At 52.8% G+C, this 13,506-nt stretch overlaps 1 protein-coding gene and 1 long non-coding RNA gene across 6 annotated transcripts in view; one reads left to right on the forward strand and one right to left on the reverse strand.

Annotated features, from left to right (window-relative positions):
* The window catches only part of DHRS3 (dehydrogenase/reductase 3), a 41,554-nt gene extending 30,279 nt beyond the window's left edge, over positions 1-11,275 (forward strand). For all 5 annotated transcript variants that reach the window (XM_058719026.1, XM_058719025.1, XM_058719028.1 and 2 more), the window contains 5 exons: positions 2,298-2,441; positions 3,164-3,283; positions 3,648-3,886; positions 8,454-8,579; positions 10,762-11,275. In XM_058719026.1, the coding sequence (XP_058575009.1) occupies positions 2,298-2,441; positions 3,164-3,283; positions 3,648-3,886; positions 8,454-8,579; positions 10,762-10,846 (714 nt within the window). In that variant the 3' untranslated portion in view covers positions 10,847-11,275. The remainder of the gene's footprint in view (positions 1-2,297; positions 2,442-3,163; positions 3,284-3,647; positions 3,887-8,453; positions 8,580-10,761) is intronic.
* LOC131505455 (uncharacterized) lies at positions 7,369-13,233 on the reverse strand. Its single transcript, XR_009258403.1, has 2 exons — positions 12,163-13,233; positions 7,369-8,646 (listed from the first exon to the last, which is right to left on the reverse strand). It is a non-coding gene; the product is annotated as an uncharacterized LOC131505455 (long non-coding RNA).
* Positions 13,234-13,506: the final 273 nt, after the last annotated feature.

The following is a 13,506-nucleotide window of genomic DNA, read 5'->3' on the forward strand; positions in this document are numbered from 1 at the left end:
GGATGGATGGACAGATAGGCAGATGGGGTAACAAGGGAGGATGGAAAGAAACTTGGGTGACAAGGACTACAAGGCAAGGGTGAGGTTTGGTGGAGTGGAGGATGCTTACACCCAACTGCCTTCCCACAAGAGATGGTTTTTTTCTTCTTCCTGAAGTGAATCTCCCTGCCTCCCCTGAAGGAACACACTCTAAGTCTGTTTTTAGTTCAATAGACAAGAAAGTGTCCCTTGGAGACTGTCTAATTGCAGTCCGTTTGCCCTTAAAGGACTTTTGTGGTCATGGAGAGCCACTGATGGAATCCTTCCTTGTAAAACACTTCCTGTATTTTAAGACTTAATTATAAGAAATAAAGCGGTTGGACTAGGTGGGGTCTTCAAACTGGCCTTCCCAGGGATGTTTCAGGGGTTGAAAAAACACTTTTATTTTCTTTTTAAAAATATTTCAGGGGCGCCTGGGTGGCTCAGTTGGTTAGGCGTCTGACTCTTGAGTTTGGCTCAGGTCATGACCTCATAGCTTGTGAGATCGAGCCCATGTTGGGCTCTACGCTGATAGCACAGAGCCTGCTTGGGATTCTCTCTCTCCCTCTGCCCCTCCCCACTCTGTCTCTCTCTTTCTCTCTCTCTCAAAATAAATAAACATTTTTTGTAAATTTTCAAAAGTGTCTAAAGCACTAGTAGAAAAAGCGGGTCCGTTGGAGACCACCAGCTCTTTTTGTCTTCTTTCCTAATAAGATAAAGCCCATTGCTTTATTCAGGTGATTTGTACATTCCAGAAACTTTGGGGGTGGGGGAGCACACCAGGTCTTTTTTGTATCCCTCCAGCTACTCCCTTTGGGACCCTTTCTGCTTAAGTGAAAGTGCTGAGATTTTAAGGTGTACAGTTGATAAAACCGTTCCCACCACCAACTAGTCCGTGTGACTTTTCTCTCTACTGTGTCACAGAGCGGACTGGAGAAATCCATCGGGTTCTGGGCTGGTGTGATTGGAGCCACCTCTGTAGCCTTCACTTGAAAACGCTTGCTTACCCAACACGGCCTTCCTGTTCTCGTTAGTTTCTTCTAGAGGGAAAAATCTGTGGTTGGACCTGGAATGTCTTCCTTGTGAAGAAACCTAGTTTCACACACGGGGTACCATGTTGGGTTTCATTTTTCAAGGAGGAGTTTCATTGACAATTTTAGAAGGAAGAAATGAAAATAGAAACCCATTAGACTAATCCCTGGGAAAACCCCATCTCTTCCTTTTTCTGATGCCTTCCAGCCCCTGCCTCTATTGTCCTGCGCTGCCAGAGCTGAATTTTATTAAGTTTCTTAGTTCCCTGTCTTCCAGCCCTTTTACCGACGGGGGCCTCTCTGGACCCAGGGACACATCATGTCATGGGGAGGTGGGTTGTTCTCGCTGGGGTCAAGGTTGAGAGTGAACCAGCCTTCTCTTCTGAGCCTTTTATGGCCAGCCATTCATAAGTTTGTCCAACACTGTTAGGAGTCCATTCATTGGCCCCACCAGGGTCTCCTCCTAGTGCAATGGGTCCCACATTTATTGCCTGTGGGGACGGCAGCATTTCTTTCTCAGTGGGAGCTTGGGTGCCTCTCTTCGTGCCCTCCTTCCCAGTGGGGCCACAGCTAGGTGCGGAGTCCACTTCACCTCTGTGGGCCTCATGGCCAAGACCTTCCAGTCCATTCTGGAGGCTGGTGCTCATAAACCTGGCTCTAGACCTACTGGGTGGGAAGGCCAGCTTGTTCCTGAGAACATTCTGGAACACCATACAGGAGTGCTGTCACTCCAGACTGTGTAGGGTAACTAGAATCTGTTGGTGGGAGGTGTCCTGTGGAAAGGAATGTGTAAGAAAGACTTGTGTGGGAGCCCGGGTGACTCAGTTGGTTCAGTGTCTTCGGTTCAGGTCATGATCTCGCAGTCTGTGAGTTCTGGCCCCGTGTCGGGCTCTGTGCTGACAGCTCAGAGCCTGGAGCCTGCTTCACATTCTGTGTCTCCCTCTCTCGCTGCCCCTCCCCCACTCATGTTCGGTCTCTGTCTCTCTCTCAAAAATAAATAAACATTAAGAGAGACTTGTAAATAATGCATCCATCGACTGGTCGTAAATGGGCTCAGTAACTGTCCGTTCGGTTCAGAAAGTCATACTGTTAATGTGGTTGGTGTGCTGTCGTTGGATGCAATCGGGGAGGCTAGCTACTTGGCTTGCCAATTACTCGGGCAAATTGCTGAATTTCCATTGCCCACCATTGAATTACGATGGGTCATTTAATCACCACCTATTTGGTGTTGCCATCCTCTCCTTCCAGATCGTTCTCTGGGGCCGGACTGAGAAATGCCTGAAAGAGACGACAGAGGAGATTCGGCAGATGGGCACCGAGTGCCACTACTTCATCTGTGATGTAGGCAACCGGGAGGAGGTATACCAGACGGCCAAAGCTGTCCGGGAGAAGGTAAGTGCCCAGGAGGGTCTGTCCCGAGTTCGGCTGGACACAAGACACAATAGCCAAAGAGAACATTCTCTCACCTGCCTGGCCTGGGAGAGAGCGTGGCGAATGGCAAAATGGCTGTTTTCGGGGCATGTCTGGGGACTGTCCCGGAAGCTGGCCCAAGCTGTGTGTGCATGTCCGTGTGCGTGAGTGTATACGTGCATGCGTGTGTGTGTGTGTGTGTGCGTGTGTGTGTGTGCGTGTGTGTGTGCGTGTGTTCTTTGGGGCAGGGATTAGGTGTGTGGCTTGATTACATAACAGAAGTAATCACCTGTTGTCCCCTTTGGAAGAAACCTTGTGAGTTTCTGGGGGGCAAAAGTCCCATCGCCCTCTGGGAGGATCCTTCTCCTGACTCCAGCCATCTGTTCACGGTGAATGTGTCAGTGAGCTCCACAAGAGCAAAACCCATCCTGTTTGCTATCTAGCCCGTGGTGAATGTTAAGTGCTTCTGTGTAGCAATAACCTCATTTATTGTAAACAGGCTGTGTGCCACGAAGTATTTCTGACCCTCAGATCAACCCCGGTACGGCCATCAGCTCCATCTCACAAATCCAGACTGAGGCTCAGAGAGATGATATGGCTGTCCAGGGGCACACAGCCAGTGTTGAGGGGGCAGGCCCCGCCCCTGTGGGTGCAGGCCACCGGGACCGGCTGCCCTAACAGCCCCGTGGCCCCCTTGCCCACAGGTGGGCGACATCACCATCCTGGTGAACAATGCTGCCGTGGTCCACGGGAAGAGCCTGATGGACAGTGACGATGACGCCCTTCTCAAGTCCCAGCACATCAACACCCTGGGCCAGTTCTGGGTAAGGGCCGTCCTGGGCCACAGCCGGCCCTGGGCGTGACAGTGACCTGTTCCTGCCCTCCCGGCTGCTGTAGGGGGGTGGGGAGAGGCTCGCCGGGGCTTGGGCTCAGACCAGGGGGATGTCGGGAGGCAAGGTGGCCAGGTAAGAGCAGTGACCACCCAGCCCCAGGAGACATCTGGATGCACAGAAATGCGGAGCTCAGTGCCCTGCGGTGGGCGGGCCTCGGCCCCCTCCCCTCCCGTCCAAGGAGAGCTCAGTCCTGGAGTGGTGCCTGTGCCCGGGGTGGTCGTGCTCCCCAGAAGAGGTTTCAGAGGGGCCGCTGGAGCCCGCGGCAGCTCCACACTGACCTCCCACCCACCCTCAGACCACCAAGGCCTTCCTGCCGCGCATGCTGGAGCTGCAGAACGGCCACATCGTGTGTCTCAACTCCGTGCTGGCGCTGTCTGCCATCCCTGGTGCCATCGACTACTGCACGTCCAAAGCCTCGGCCTTCGCCTTCATGGAGAGCCTGACCCTGGGGCTGCTGGACTGTCCAGGAGTCAGTGCCACCACCGTGCTGCCCTTCCACACCAGCACCGAGATGTTCCAGGGTATGAGGGTCAGGTCAGTGAGCGGGGGACTCCCCTCCCTTAAGCCAAGTCCCACAGCGGATCGGACCAGGGACGTGCTTAGTATGCACAGAGAGAGCTAAAATTTAAAAATATCGCGGAAGCCCCTTCTGTTTGGCTTTGTGGTCTCATACCCGATTCTCTATGTGCGAGGCGGTGGGACACTGTAGTGGCTTAGGGTCTTGCTTCTCAGGTCAGGGAGCTCTTACAAAGTATCAGTGCACATGCACGCAGTGGAATACTCCCCAAGAGAACAGTGTTAACACACGAACAGCATGGATCAATCTCAAAAGTATTACGTTGAGCAAAAGAAGCCAGACGCTTTAAAAGAGTGCCTTCTGCATGAAGGCATTACAGGAAACTCTAGCACAGGCAAAACCAGGCCAAGGTGATAGACATTAGAATAGTGGCCATCTCTGGAGGGGCGGGGACATAGCCTGGGAGGAAGCACAAAGGAACTTTCTAGAATATTTTAAAATGCTCTCTCTTCCCAATCCAAGTGGCAGTTACATAGGTAAAAATTAATCATGCCATACACTTAAGATTTATTTCAACCTTTTTTTTTGCAAATTATATGCATAATTATATGTATGCAAATTATAGCTCAATTTGAAGAAAGACTGAAGCCCAACCCCCTGTCCTCCAGGCCAATGGGACTCCAGGGGAATGGGAACTATTGGTTGAGAGCTCATGCTTTGGAGCCAGCCACCTGTGGGGCTGACTCACTTATACCTGTATTGTACCATCTGACCCTGGGTCCAATTAGTTCCCACTGTAGCCTTCGTTGCTCATCGGTAAAACAGGAAGGTGAGTGGGGTGGCTGGGCGGCTCAGTCCGTTGAGTGCCCGACTTTGGCTCAGGTCGTGATCTCACAGCTCATGAATTCGAGCCCCACATCGGGCTTGCTGCTGTCAGCGCAGAGCCCCATCGAGCCCACTCTGGATCCTCTGTCCCCCTGTCTCTCTGTCCCTTCCCTGCTCATGCTCTCTCTCTCAAAAATAAGTAAACGTTAAAATAAAATAAAACGGGACGATGAGGATGTCCACGTCTAGGGTTCTGTGATAAGGATAAAACGGGGTCTGGCATGGAATACTGCATGTGTCTATAGTAAGTCCCCAATAACGGTGCTCTAATGATGTACAGTCATGAAGGGGCACAGATTTAGAGACAGGTGACAATGGGGAATTATCCAATGGCTACTTTCCTTGCTTTTGCAATGCAGCATATAATAACAGATTTGCCTTCTAAATTATACACAACAGGTTCTTCCACACACGAAGATGATGTGGAGGTTCACCGTGAGAATTTAATGAGACAGCTGGTGGAAAGCATTTAGCACAGCACGAGCCATGTGGGAATCAGTCCCCCTTGGTTGTTATTATTGAGACTGGTTTGGTCATCCCTCCTTCTCTACACTTGTGAAATCTTGAGCCAGTCTTGCTACCTCTGTATGCTTTACTTTGCTCATCTGTAAAACAGTGGAAATAATATTTCCTTCGGGGATCTTTGGGAGGATTACAAATAATACATGTGAGGCATCTGGTGCAAAGCCCGGCATGCTAGATGGTCAGTAATGAACAGCTGCTCTTTTTGTCCTTAACTGACAGTGAACATCTCCATGAACGCAGATGTGATTAATCTTCCTATCAGATCATACCTTTCGTGTGCCACGGAAATCCACATTTCCACCTGACTCACATGCAGATGATCACGGATTCTGTATTTAGAGGAGGTGGGATTAATGACCGTGGATATTCCCTATTGGCTTGCCGGCCCCCCCATACCACTTTGGGCCAGTTTCTTTTCTTCTGGGTATACAGGAGGTGCTCAGTAAATGCCTATTGGATGGAAGAGCAGCAGCGGCAATCCTGGGTTTCAGATGGGCTCCAGGGCACAGAAGTAGGCAGGACGTCAGCAGACCTCTCGCGTGGTGTTCCTGTCTCATCTTCTGGCCGCTTCCTCTCTATCACTTCAAGGAAAGGCGACATTTTTCTACAGTGGTTCAGAGGTTGGGCCCAAACAGCCAAGGACCAAATCACAGCTGTGTGTGACCTTGGACAGGTGACTCAGCTTTTCTATGCCTTGGTTTCATCTTTAAGAAGGGATTGAAAGTGTACTCCCTTCTTCACAGCTTAGCTGAGCTCCTAGATGTGACTCACCTAGCCTGCCTGGCATGTAGTAAGCACTAGGGGAAGGTTAGTTACCTGTGGTTGTGCAGGTGAGCCCCGAGGTTTGGGGGGAAGGGTCATAAAAGGATGACTGATGTGTAAACAACTTCCATTCCCTAAAAGAAAAGAAAGAAAGAAAGAAAGAAAGAAAGAAAGAAAGAAAGAAAGAAAGAAAGAAAGAAAAGAGAAGAGAAGCATTGGTTTCCCGTCCAACCATGATTAACAGCTTCCCAGCATTAAAGGGAGGTAGAGACAGATGTTTAGGACAAAACTGATGGGTTTTCTGGCAAGAACGGCCATGTAGATGCTGTTGTTTGCAAGTTACTATTTATTGATCTTGTTTGTCCCAGCTGCAACAGCCACTTTACAAACGCTGCTACACGTGGCCCTCAGCAACCCCGTGAGGGAGCTCTTGTCCGCACTTCACAGACATGGGAACTGAGGCTCAGAGGAGCGAAGCTACTTGCCCAGGGCCACACAGATGGACATGGGCCAAACTCGCTTATTCCGCAAGTCTGCACGGCCTCCGTGGGAGTAACAGCTCCCTATATACCCATCCCACCCACCAGGAGGGAAAGGAGAAAGTCCCTCCAGCAGACGCGCCGGCCTCCTCTGTCAGGCTCCCCTGCAAGGGTCTTACTAGGAAGGGACCCCCTGTCCCCACAGAGCTTGGCCCTATCCATCCTGTCTTCCCTTCCCCTGCGTAGCAAGTAGGCTGGGCCCTGGTCGTGGCTGGAAAACCAGACTGCCCGCCATGTCTGTAGGGCTCGTCAACACATTCATCTGTGCAGGCTCCTGGTGGCCGTCCTTCCAGACTGCAGGGCTGTGAGCACCTTAGCTGCACATTAAGATAGCAGAGGAAGCTCGTGGCCAGGAGGGTGTGGGGGGAGACCCGCGGGTTCTCTGAGACCAACCGGGCCCGTGCTGGGGTCCCAAGAGTTGCCTTTGCCCAAGGTGACATCAGCTCCAAGAGATTCATCACCCTAAGTGCTCCTGGTACCTGAGCACAAGCACTTCGTGGGATCAAGGTCAGCCCTGCGCCTACAGGCCCACCAAGGATGGGAAGACAAGCTGCAAGTGAGGAGGGGGACAGAGCTTTGGCCCAGGGCTCATGCTGGCCTGGCTTGAGCCCTTAGGGCCCCACCATCTCCCCAGAGCCTCAGCTCCCTTCTCTATGAATTGGAGCGAATGGTGCCTGTTGGATTTAGCTCAGGCCTGACAGGGAGCATCGTCACTGTGCGGGGCTCAGGTCAGAGGCCTCTGAACACGCACGAGAAAGCTCCCTGGCGCCCGCTTATTCAATCATTCATTCATTTACCAACTCCATGGAAGGCACTCTGTAAACATTTGACCAGCTCAGTGAATCAACGAATCAAGGAGGGGACCAGCAAGCGGGGCAGAGAAAGGCATTCCCAGCCTACGCCCACCTCCAGACGGGCTGAGCAGGGCACATTCGGGGAGCAGCAAGTTGTTCCAGGTTCATCAGTTGAAGCGTTTAATGAGCACCCACTATATGCCAGGCACTGCACACCGGGGGCTAAAACAGGGAGCAAGACCGACCAGACCTCTGCCCTTGTGGCACTCACAGTCTGACAGGGGAGACAGGCCACGCACAAGCAAACAAGCAGACAGGCAAGGCCACGTGGTAAATGAGGTCAAGGAAATTAGCAGGGGGAGGAGATCAGAGGCCACCCAGAGAGGATGGGCCGAGAACCCTCCCTGGTGGGACAGCTGGCGAAAGGCCCTGAGATGGCAGGGAGCTGAAGCGACAGAAACAGAAAGGTTGGCCTGGATTTCGGGAGAAGAGTGACAAGGGAGAGAGGTCAGGCAGTGGGCAGGGCCCAGGACAGTGCTGGAAGAGGGTCTGAGCCAGGCAGCAGCAGGATCTGTGTGACATGTTAGTACTTTTTTTAATGTTTACTTATCTTGAGAGAGAGAGAGAGCACGTGCAGGGGAGGGGCAGAGAGAGGGAGAGAATCCCAAGCAGGCTCCACACTGTCAGTGCAGATCCCAACATGGGGCTCGAGCTCATGAACCGTGAGATTATGACCTGAACCAAAATCAAGAGTCGGATGCCTGACCGACTGAGCCACCCGGGCGCCCCTGGGTGACATTTTAAAAGACATTTCAAAGGAAGCATTTTGAAGAATGGTTCCCAGGGGGTGGGCTACAAGACCTCCATTCTCCAGGCGAGACCCACTGGGAAGAAGGGGAAGGAGGAACTCCCGACATTTCTGGGGAAGCAGGCAGGGGCGGGGAGAATATTCCAAAGGGGACTCGAGTCTCCCAAACAGGAAAAGCCAGAGGGACGGCCCGCGGATGTTAGCCACGGAGATGGTCAGCAGAAGTGCGTGCTTCTCTAGGAGAAACCCATATTGTCTCTTCCTGTACCAGGTTCCCCAACCTCTTCCCCCCCCTGAAGCCGGAGACTGTGGCCCGGAGGACGGTGGAAGCCGTGCAGCTGAATCAGGCCCTCCTCCTTCTCCCGTGGACGATGCATGCCCTCATTATCTTGAAAAGGTACGGGCTGGGGGAGAAAGTTCTGGGTCACGTTCACGCTGGCTGTTTCCCCTTCTGCTGGTGAATGCTGGCGGGGAAGAGGAGGCAGGAGGAGAAAATACACATGTGATCGATTACTTATGTCTGCTGTGGGCAGGAAAACCAGCGGTGGTGAACTGTGTCCCAGGGACTTCCCACACTTCGTAGGGAGCAGTGGTTCTCAAAAGCTTTGGTCTCAGGACTCCTTTACGATCTTAACAATTAGAAGAACCCAGGGACCTTTTTTGATCTATTATTAGTAACTGTATGAGAAATTAAAACTGAGAAAAATTGTTACAACATTTATGTATGTGTTTAGATTTAAAATATTGATTGATTGATAGGCAGCGGTAATAAATCCATACCTTGTTATAAATATGATATTCTTATAAAAAGTGTATTTTCCAAAAAAATATGGAGTAGGAAGAATGGTGTTGTTTTGCATTTTGGGGAAGTTCTTTCTCTATTGCCTGACTTAATTGAAGACAACTGGATTTCTTATATCTGCTTCTGATTTTAATCGGCTATGATGTCACATGTCACGGAGCCTCCAGAAAACTCAGCTGCACGCTGTGAGAGAAGAGCGTGCGAAGGCAAATATGTCTTGGGGTTATTACAAAACCAGTAGAACCTCTGAAGAGATTTCGGGTACCCCCCCCAAGGGTTCCTGGGCCACACTTTGAGAACCATTGTTCCCGAGACCAGTACTTGGCCCCCGTGTTCAGGAAGTTCAATCTAATGGGGGGAAACAGGGTTTGCAATGTTTGGGACTCACAGAAACGCCCCAGGACTAGTCAGGTGGGAGGTACCAGAACAGACTACCTCAGGAGGTAGGCTTTCAAGAAGAGATCATCTTCCTTCAGAATTGGCCCAGCATCACATTTCCTAGAACTTTCTAGACTTTGAGCAGCACACCCTGCCCATCCTGGTCCCACAATGAAGGGGCCATTCTAGGTGCCCAGCTGCACACAGGGCGTCAGGGAGAGCTTTGACCCTGGAGCCCCAGCGACCGTGGACCCTGGTTCCTCTGGGCCTCCAGCCATCTGCCACCTCGAACCCCCAGCTCACCGACCCCTCTGACCTGAAAGGCCTTTCCGGGAAGTGAAGCGCCCGAGTACCTTCATCAGACATCAGCTCCCAGGAACGCAGGCTCCCCTCTGGCTGTGTGTCTACAGCTGAGGATTGGCTCCAGCCGCGGGCCCAGAAGCTTCCTCATCGGGCCACATCTTTGCCTCCCTTAGTGCATCCTGACTGAGGCTCTGACATGCCCTTGGCTGCCTCTGGGAGCCCCTAGGAGGGTAGAGCCTCATGTCCTCACCAGGATGGGGCTGCCATCCCCCCCCCCCCCCCCGCACCTTGGGGAGCTTCTTAGAAGCCTTTCTGAACATTCTAGGAAAAAGCTGGTTTGTCTAGAACATCTCAGTGCTTTCCACAGTAAGCCCGCAGCCTACATTTCCTGTTCTATCTTCCACTAGTTTTCCACCTCCCACCCCCAACCCCTGCACCGCACCCCCTTGTCACTTTCCCCAAGAGAAACCTTTACAAGCTCCACTCCAGAACAACCACGCCCCCAGGGAGACTTCCAAATTGCTCTGGCTGGAAGTGAGCCTTTCCCATCCTGCACCTGGGGTGGTCCAGGGCCCTTCAACTTGATTCAGCAAATGGACTGGGGCCCTCTCTATGCCGAGCCCCACACTGCAGGCCAGGATCAGAGATGAGGTATCTTCCAGGCATGGGTTTGCCAAGGAAACAGCGAGGACCCACCCCCCCCCCCACCCCCCGGGCCCGTTGGGGAAGCACAGGGGCTTGGGAAGCCCAAGGAGAGACCTGGGGGTGAATCTGGGAAGTTTCCCTGGAGGAGGTGGTAACTGCCTCACTCCTCAATCCCACACAACAAATATTTGTTGAATGAGTGGCTCGTGGAGGGACTTGATCTCCCAGATACCTATTGGCTCCAAAATGCTAAGAATGTGGTTTTGAAAGTTTGTTTCTACCAGCCACCTTTACCTTTACCTCGGAAACATTGTTTATCCACTTACTTGAAAGCCCTTCCTTGTGGCTTGGAGAGAGGGCTGGGGCAGCTTATGGGAACCATTGCTCTACTATGACCTGGTGGCTGGTGCCCCCACTGACCCTCTTCTTTTCTCCCTCCCCACTCCCCCAGCATACTACCACAGGCTGCACTGGAGGAGATCCACAAATTCTCAGGAACCTATACCTGCATGAACACTTTCAAAGGGAGGACATAAAGGCAGGATGCAGAGACATGCTTGAAAGCCACGGAACCTGAGGGGGCCATGGCACGTGGGCACACCCCCATGCGCCTGTCCCTTGGCACACTTCTGCTGGGTGAGTGGGACTGTTCCTGTCCCCAGGAAGAATCCGGGTGAACCCCCAGGCCAGCCCCAGGACCTTTGCACAGGACTGATGGGCGTAACTCTGACCCCCATGGGGAGGCAAGAAACCAGCCAGCAGCCTTGACACTTTCATACATTTCTAATTCTGTAGAGTTTATTGTTAAATTGCTTCTCGAGTCTAACCAGCCTTAGCAGTGTGTATAGACTGTTTCCAGGAGGGTCTATACCCAGATGCTCTTTTCTTTGCAAAATCCACCCATCCTCAGCTTGTGCAAACTGGTTGTATGGCAGGAATGATAAATAAAGAGATGGTTTTTGCGAGTTCTTTTGTTGAAATCCCTGAACCCCTGGTCCTTGCCATTCGGGAAGGGACTGATCCCAACCACAAAACGCCATCTTTTAAGAGACAGTTGTTCTGCTTGGGGTCCCCAGCTGCCAGGAGTGGAGCGGGTGAGAAGAGGGCAGAGGTGGTGAAGGTATTGGAGCCCGAGCCTGGGGTACACGGTTCCTTGCGGCTTCTGCCAGGCCCCTCCCAACAGCCATGAGTTGGGGGACACTTTGCACCCCCATCCAGTTCCCTGATACCACCTTAACGAACTGGTCTGCGGAGAGCTGCCTTCTGCTCTGCCACAGCCCCACCAGCACAAAGCAACCAACTCAGGAGAGAACCAGTCCTTAGTGAGTACCCACTGTCCACTGAGCATGACTGGGTACTGAGAGGGCAATGTTGCTGAGAGGCCAAAATTCTGAAGACCACCATCATTAAGACCATTGTTAGGAGGGTGCTACAGGCCCCTGACCCAGATTGGACCTCAGGGGATAGACGTGAAATAGCAAAGGGGCACCTGGGTGGCTCAGTCGGTTAAGCGTCCGACTTCACCTCAGGTCATGATCTCGCAGTTTGTGGGTTCGAGCCCCGCGTCGGGCTCTGGGCTGACGGCTCAGAGCCTGGAGCCTGCTTCAGATTCTGTGTCTCCCTCTCTCTCTGCCCCTCCCCTGGTCACGCTCTGTCTCTCTCTCCTTGAAAAATAAATAAGCATTGAAAGAAGAAGAAGCGGAATGGCAAAGAGTGAGGAGGTTTGGAATGGCACAACAGACCCGGGCTCAGTCAACGGGGAAAATCACGGCCAAGGAGACGTGGGGAGAGCCGCCCCATGGTTCGCCTGGTGTATGCTCTTCCCTGCTGCAGCAAGCTTAGTAAACCTGACCTTGGCAGGGGCACAGGTGGACAATGGCCTCCGTGCACACGGCTCTTGCTGGTGGGTGGCCAGGTTCAGGGAGGGGCACAGGCAGTGGTTCCCCAGAGGTGAAGACGGTCACAGGCCACGAGTCCAATGGAAGAGCCTCCCACGTGCTGTGTAAGGCCAGAGATTCCACACAACTCACGTTAGCAGATTAAGCTCGGAGCTCAGACTGTTGTCAGATCTGTGTGCAGAAATGCCAAGTCATGGTCACATCCGCTGCTCGTGTAGTACCTGCCAAGTGGCCGCCAAGTCAAGGGCATCACATTCTAACGGTTAATTATCCATTGCACCAGGCAGCAGCTCTCGGGAAGCCCTTCCAGCAGCCACGATGTGTATCAGCCAGGATATGACCCCAGGTGTCATCCTTTCAACAACGGAGGCTTGTCAGGATTGCCACTTGTCCTTCAAGGGTGGCTACAGCTCTGCTCTGTGTCCTCTTTGCGCTGGGAGCCTGGTCGAGAGAGGAGCCAACATCTGGGACGATGTCTTGTGGCAGAGGTAGTAGACACGCCTGGCCACCCGGCATCGGCTCTGAAAGTTTCTGCCTGGAAACAAGGGATGTCACTTCCGCTCACAGCTCATTGGCCAGAACAGGTCACGTGGTCCAGACGGCCGTGGGTGTGGCTGGCCATACAATCCCCGTGGAGGAGTGGTCCGTAATTTTGAACTATTATGCCATGTGCCACGCCGTGGAAGTCGTCCGTAGAACATAAGGAAAAAGTGAAATGTAGGCAGGGGATGGAGGGAAGATAGATGCCGTCCAGGGATGTGGTGGCCTCTCAGTGCTTCACACCGGGTCCTGAGCAGAGCCCCAAAGAAGCACTGGCCTTTTGGTGGGGGTGGTTTTGGAAAGATCGTTTTGTAGGCAAGAAAACAGGCTCGAAGCAGGGAGATCGCGTGCCCGGGTTCGTAGGGCTGGTAAAGACCAGAGGCAGAATTTGAACCTGGCTCTGAGCTACAAGACCCGTCACACTGACAAGAGACTCATCACCTTCATTTTGGTGCTTGAGGACATGTGTCACAAAGTGTGTGTGGGGCGGGGGGGGGGGGGGGGGGGGGGGAGAAAGCTGCTAACGGTGTCGCCCTGGTACCCTTGCCAGCCCAGTGAGGTCAGGCTCGGAATGTCCATGGGCTTCGCCTGCCCCCTCTGCTGTCCCAGAACCACAGCCAGATGCCTGTCACTGGCTCTCATGGGAGACAGGTTCCAGGTGGGGGGCACATCTTCGTGGGCAGGGATGGATGAGGAGGAAGAAATGGGGATCCTGTCTACTGAGCTAGTGAGTGTCCAGTTCAACTGCCCCTTTTGTG

Source organism: Neofelis nebulosa, chromosome 2, assembly GCF_028018385.1.
Source record: "Neofelis nebulosa isolate mNeoNeb1 chromosome 2, mNeoNeb1.pri, whole genome shotgun sequence".
Taxonomy (NCBI): domain Eukaryota; kingdom Metazoa; phylum Chordata; class Mammalia; order Carnivora; family Felidae; genus Neofelis; species Neofelis nebulosa.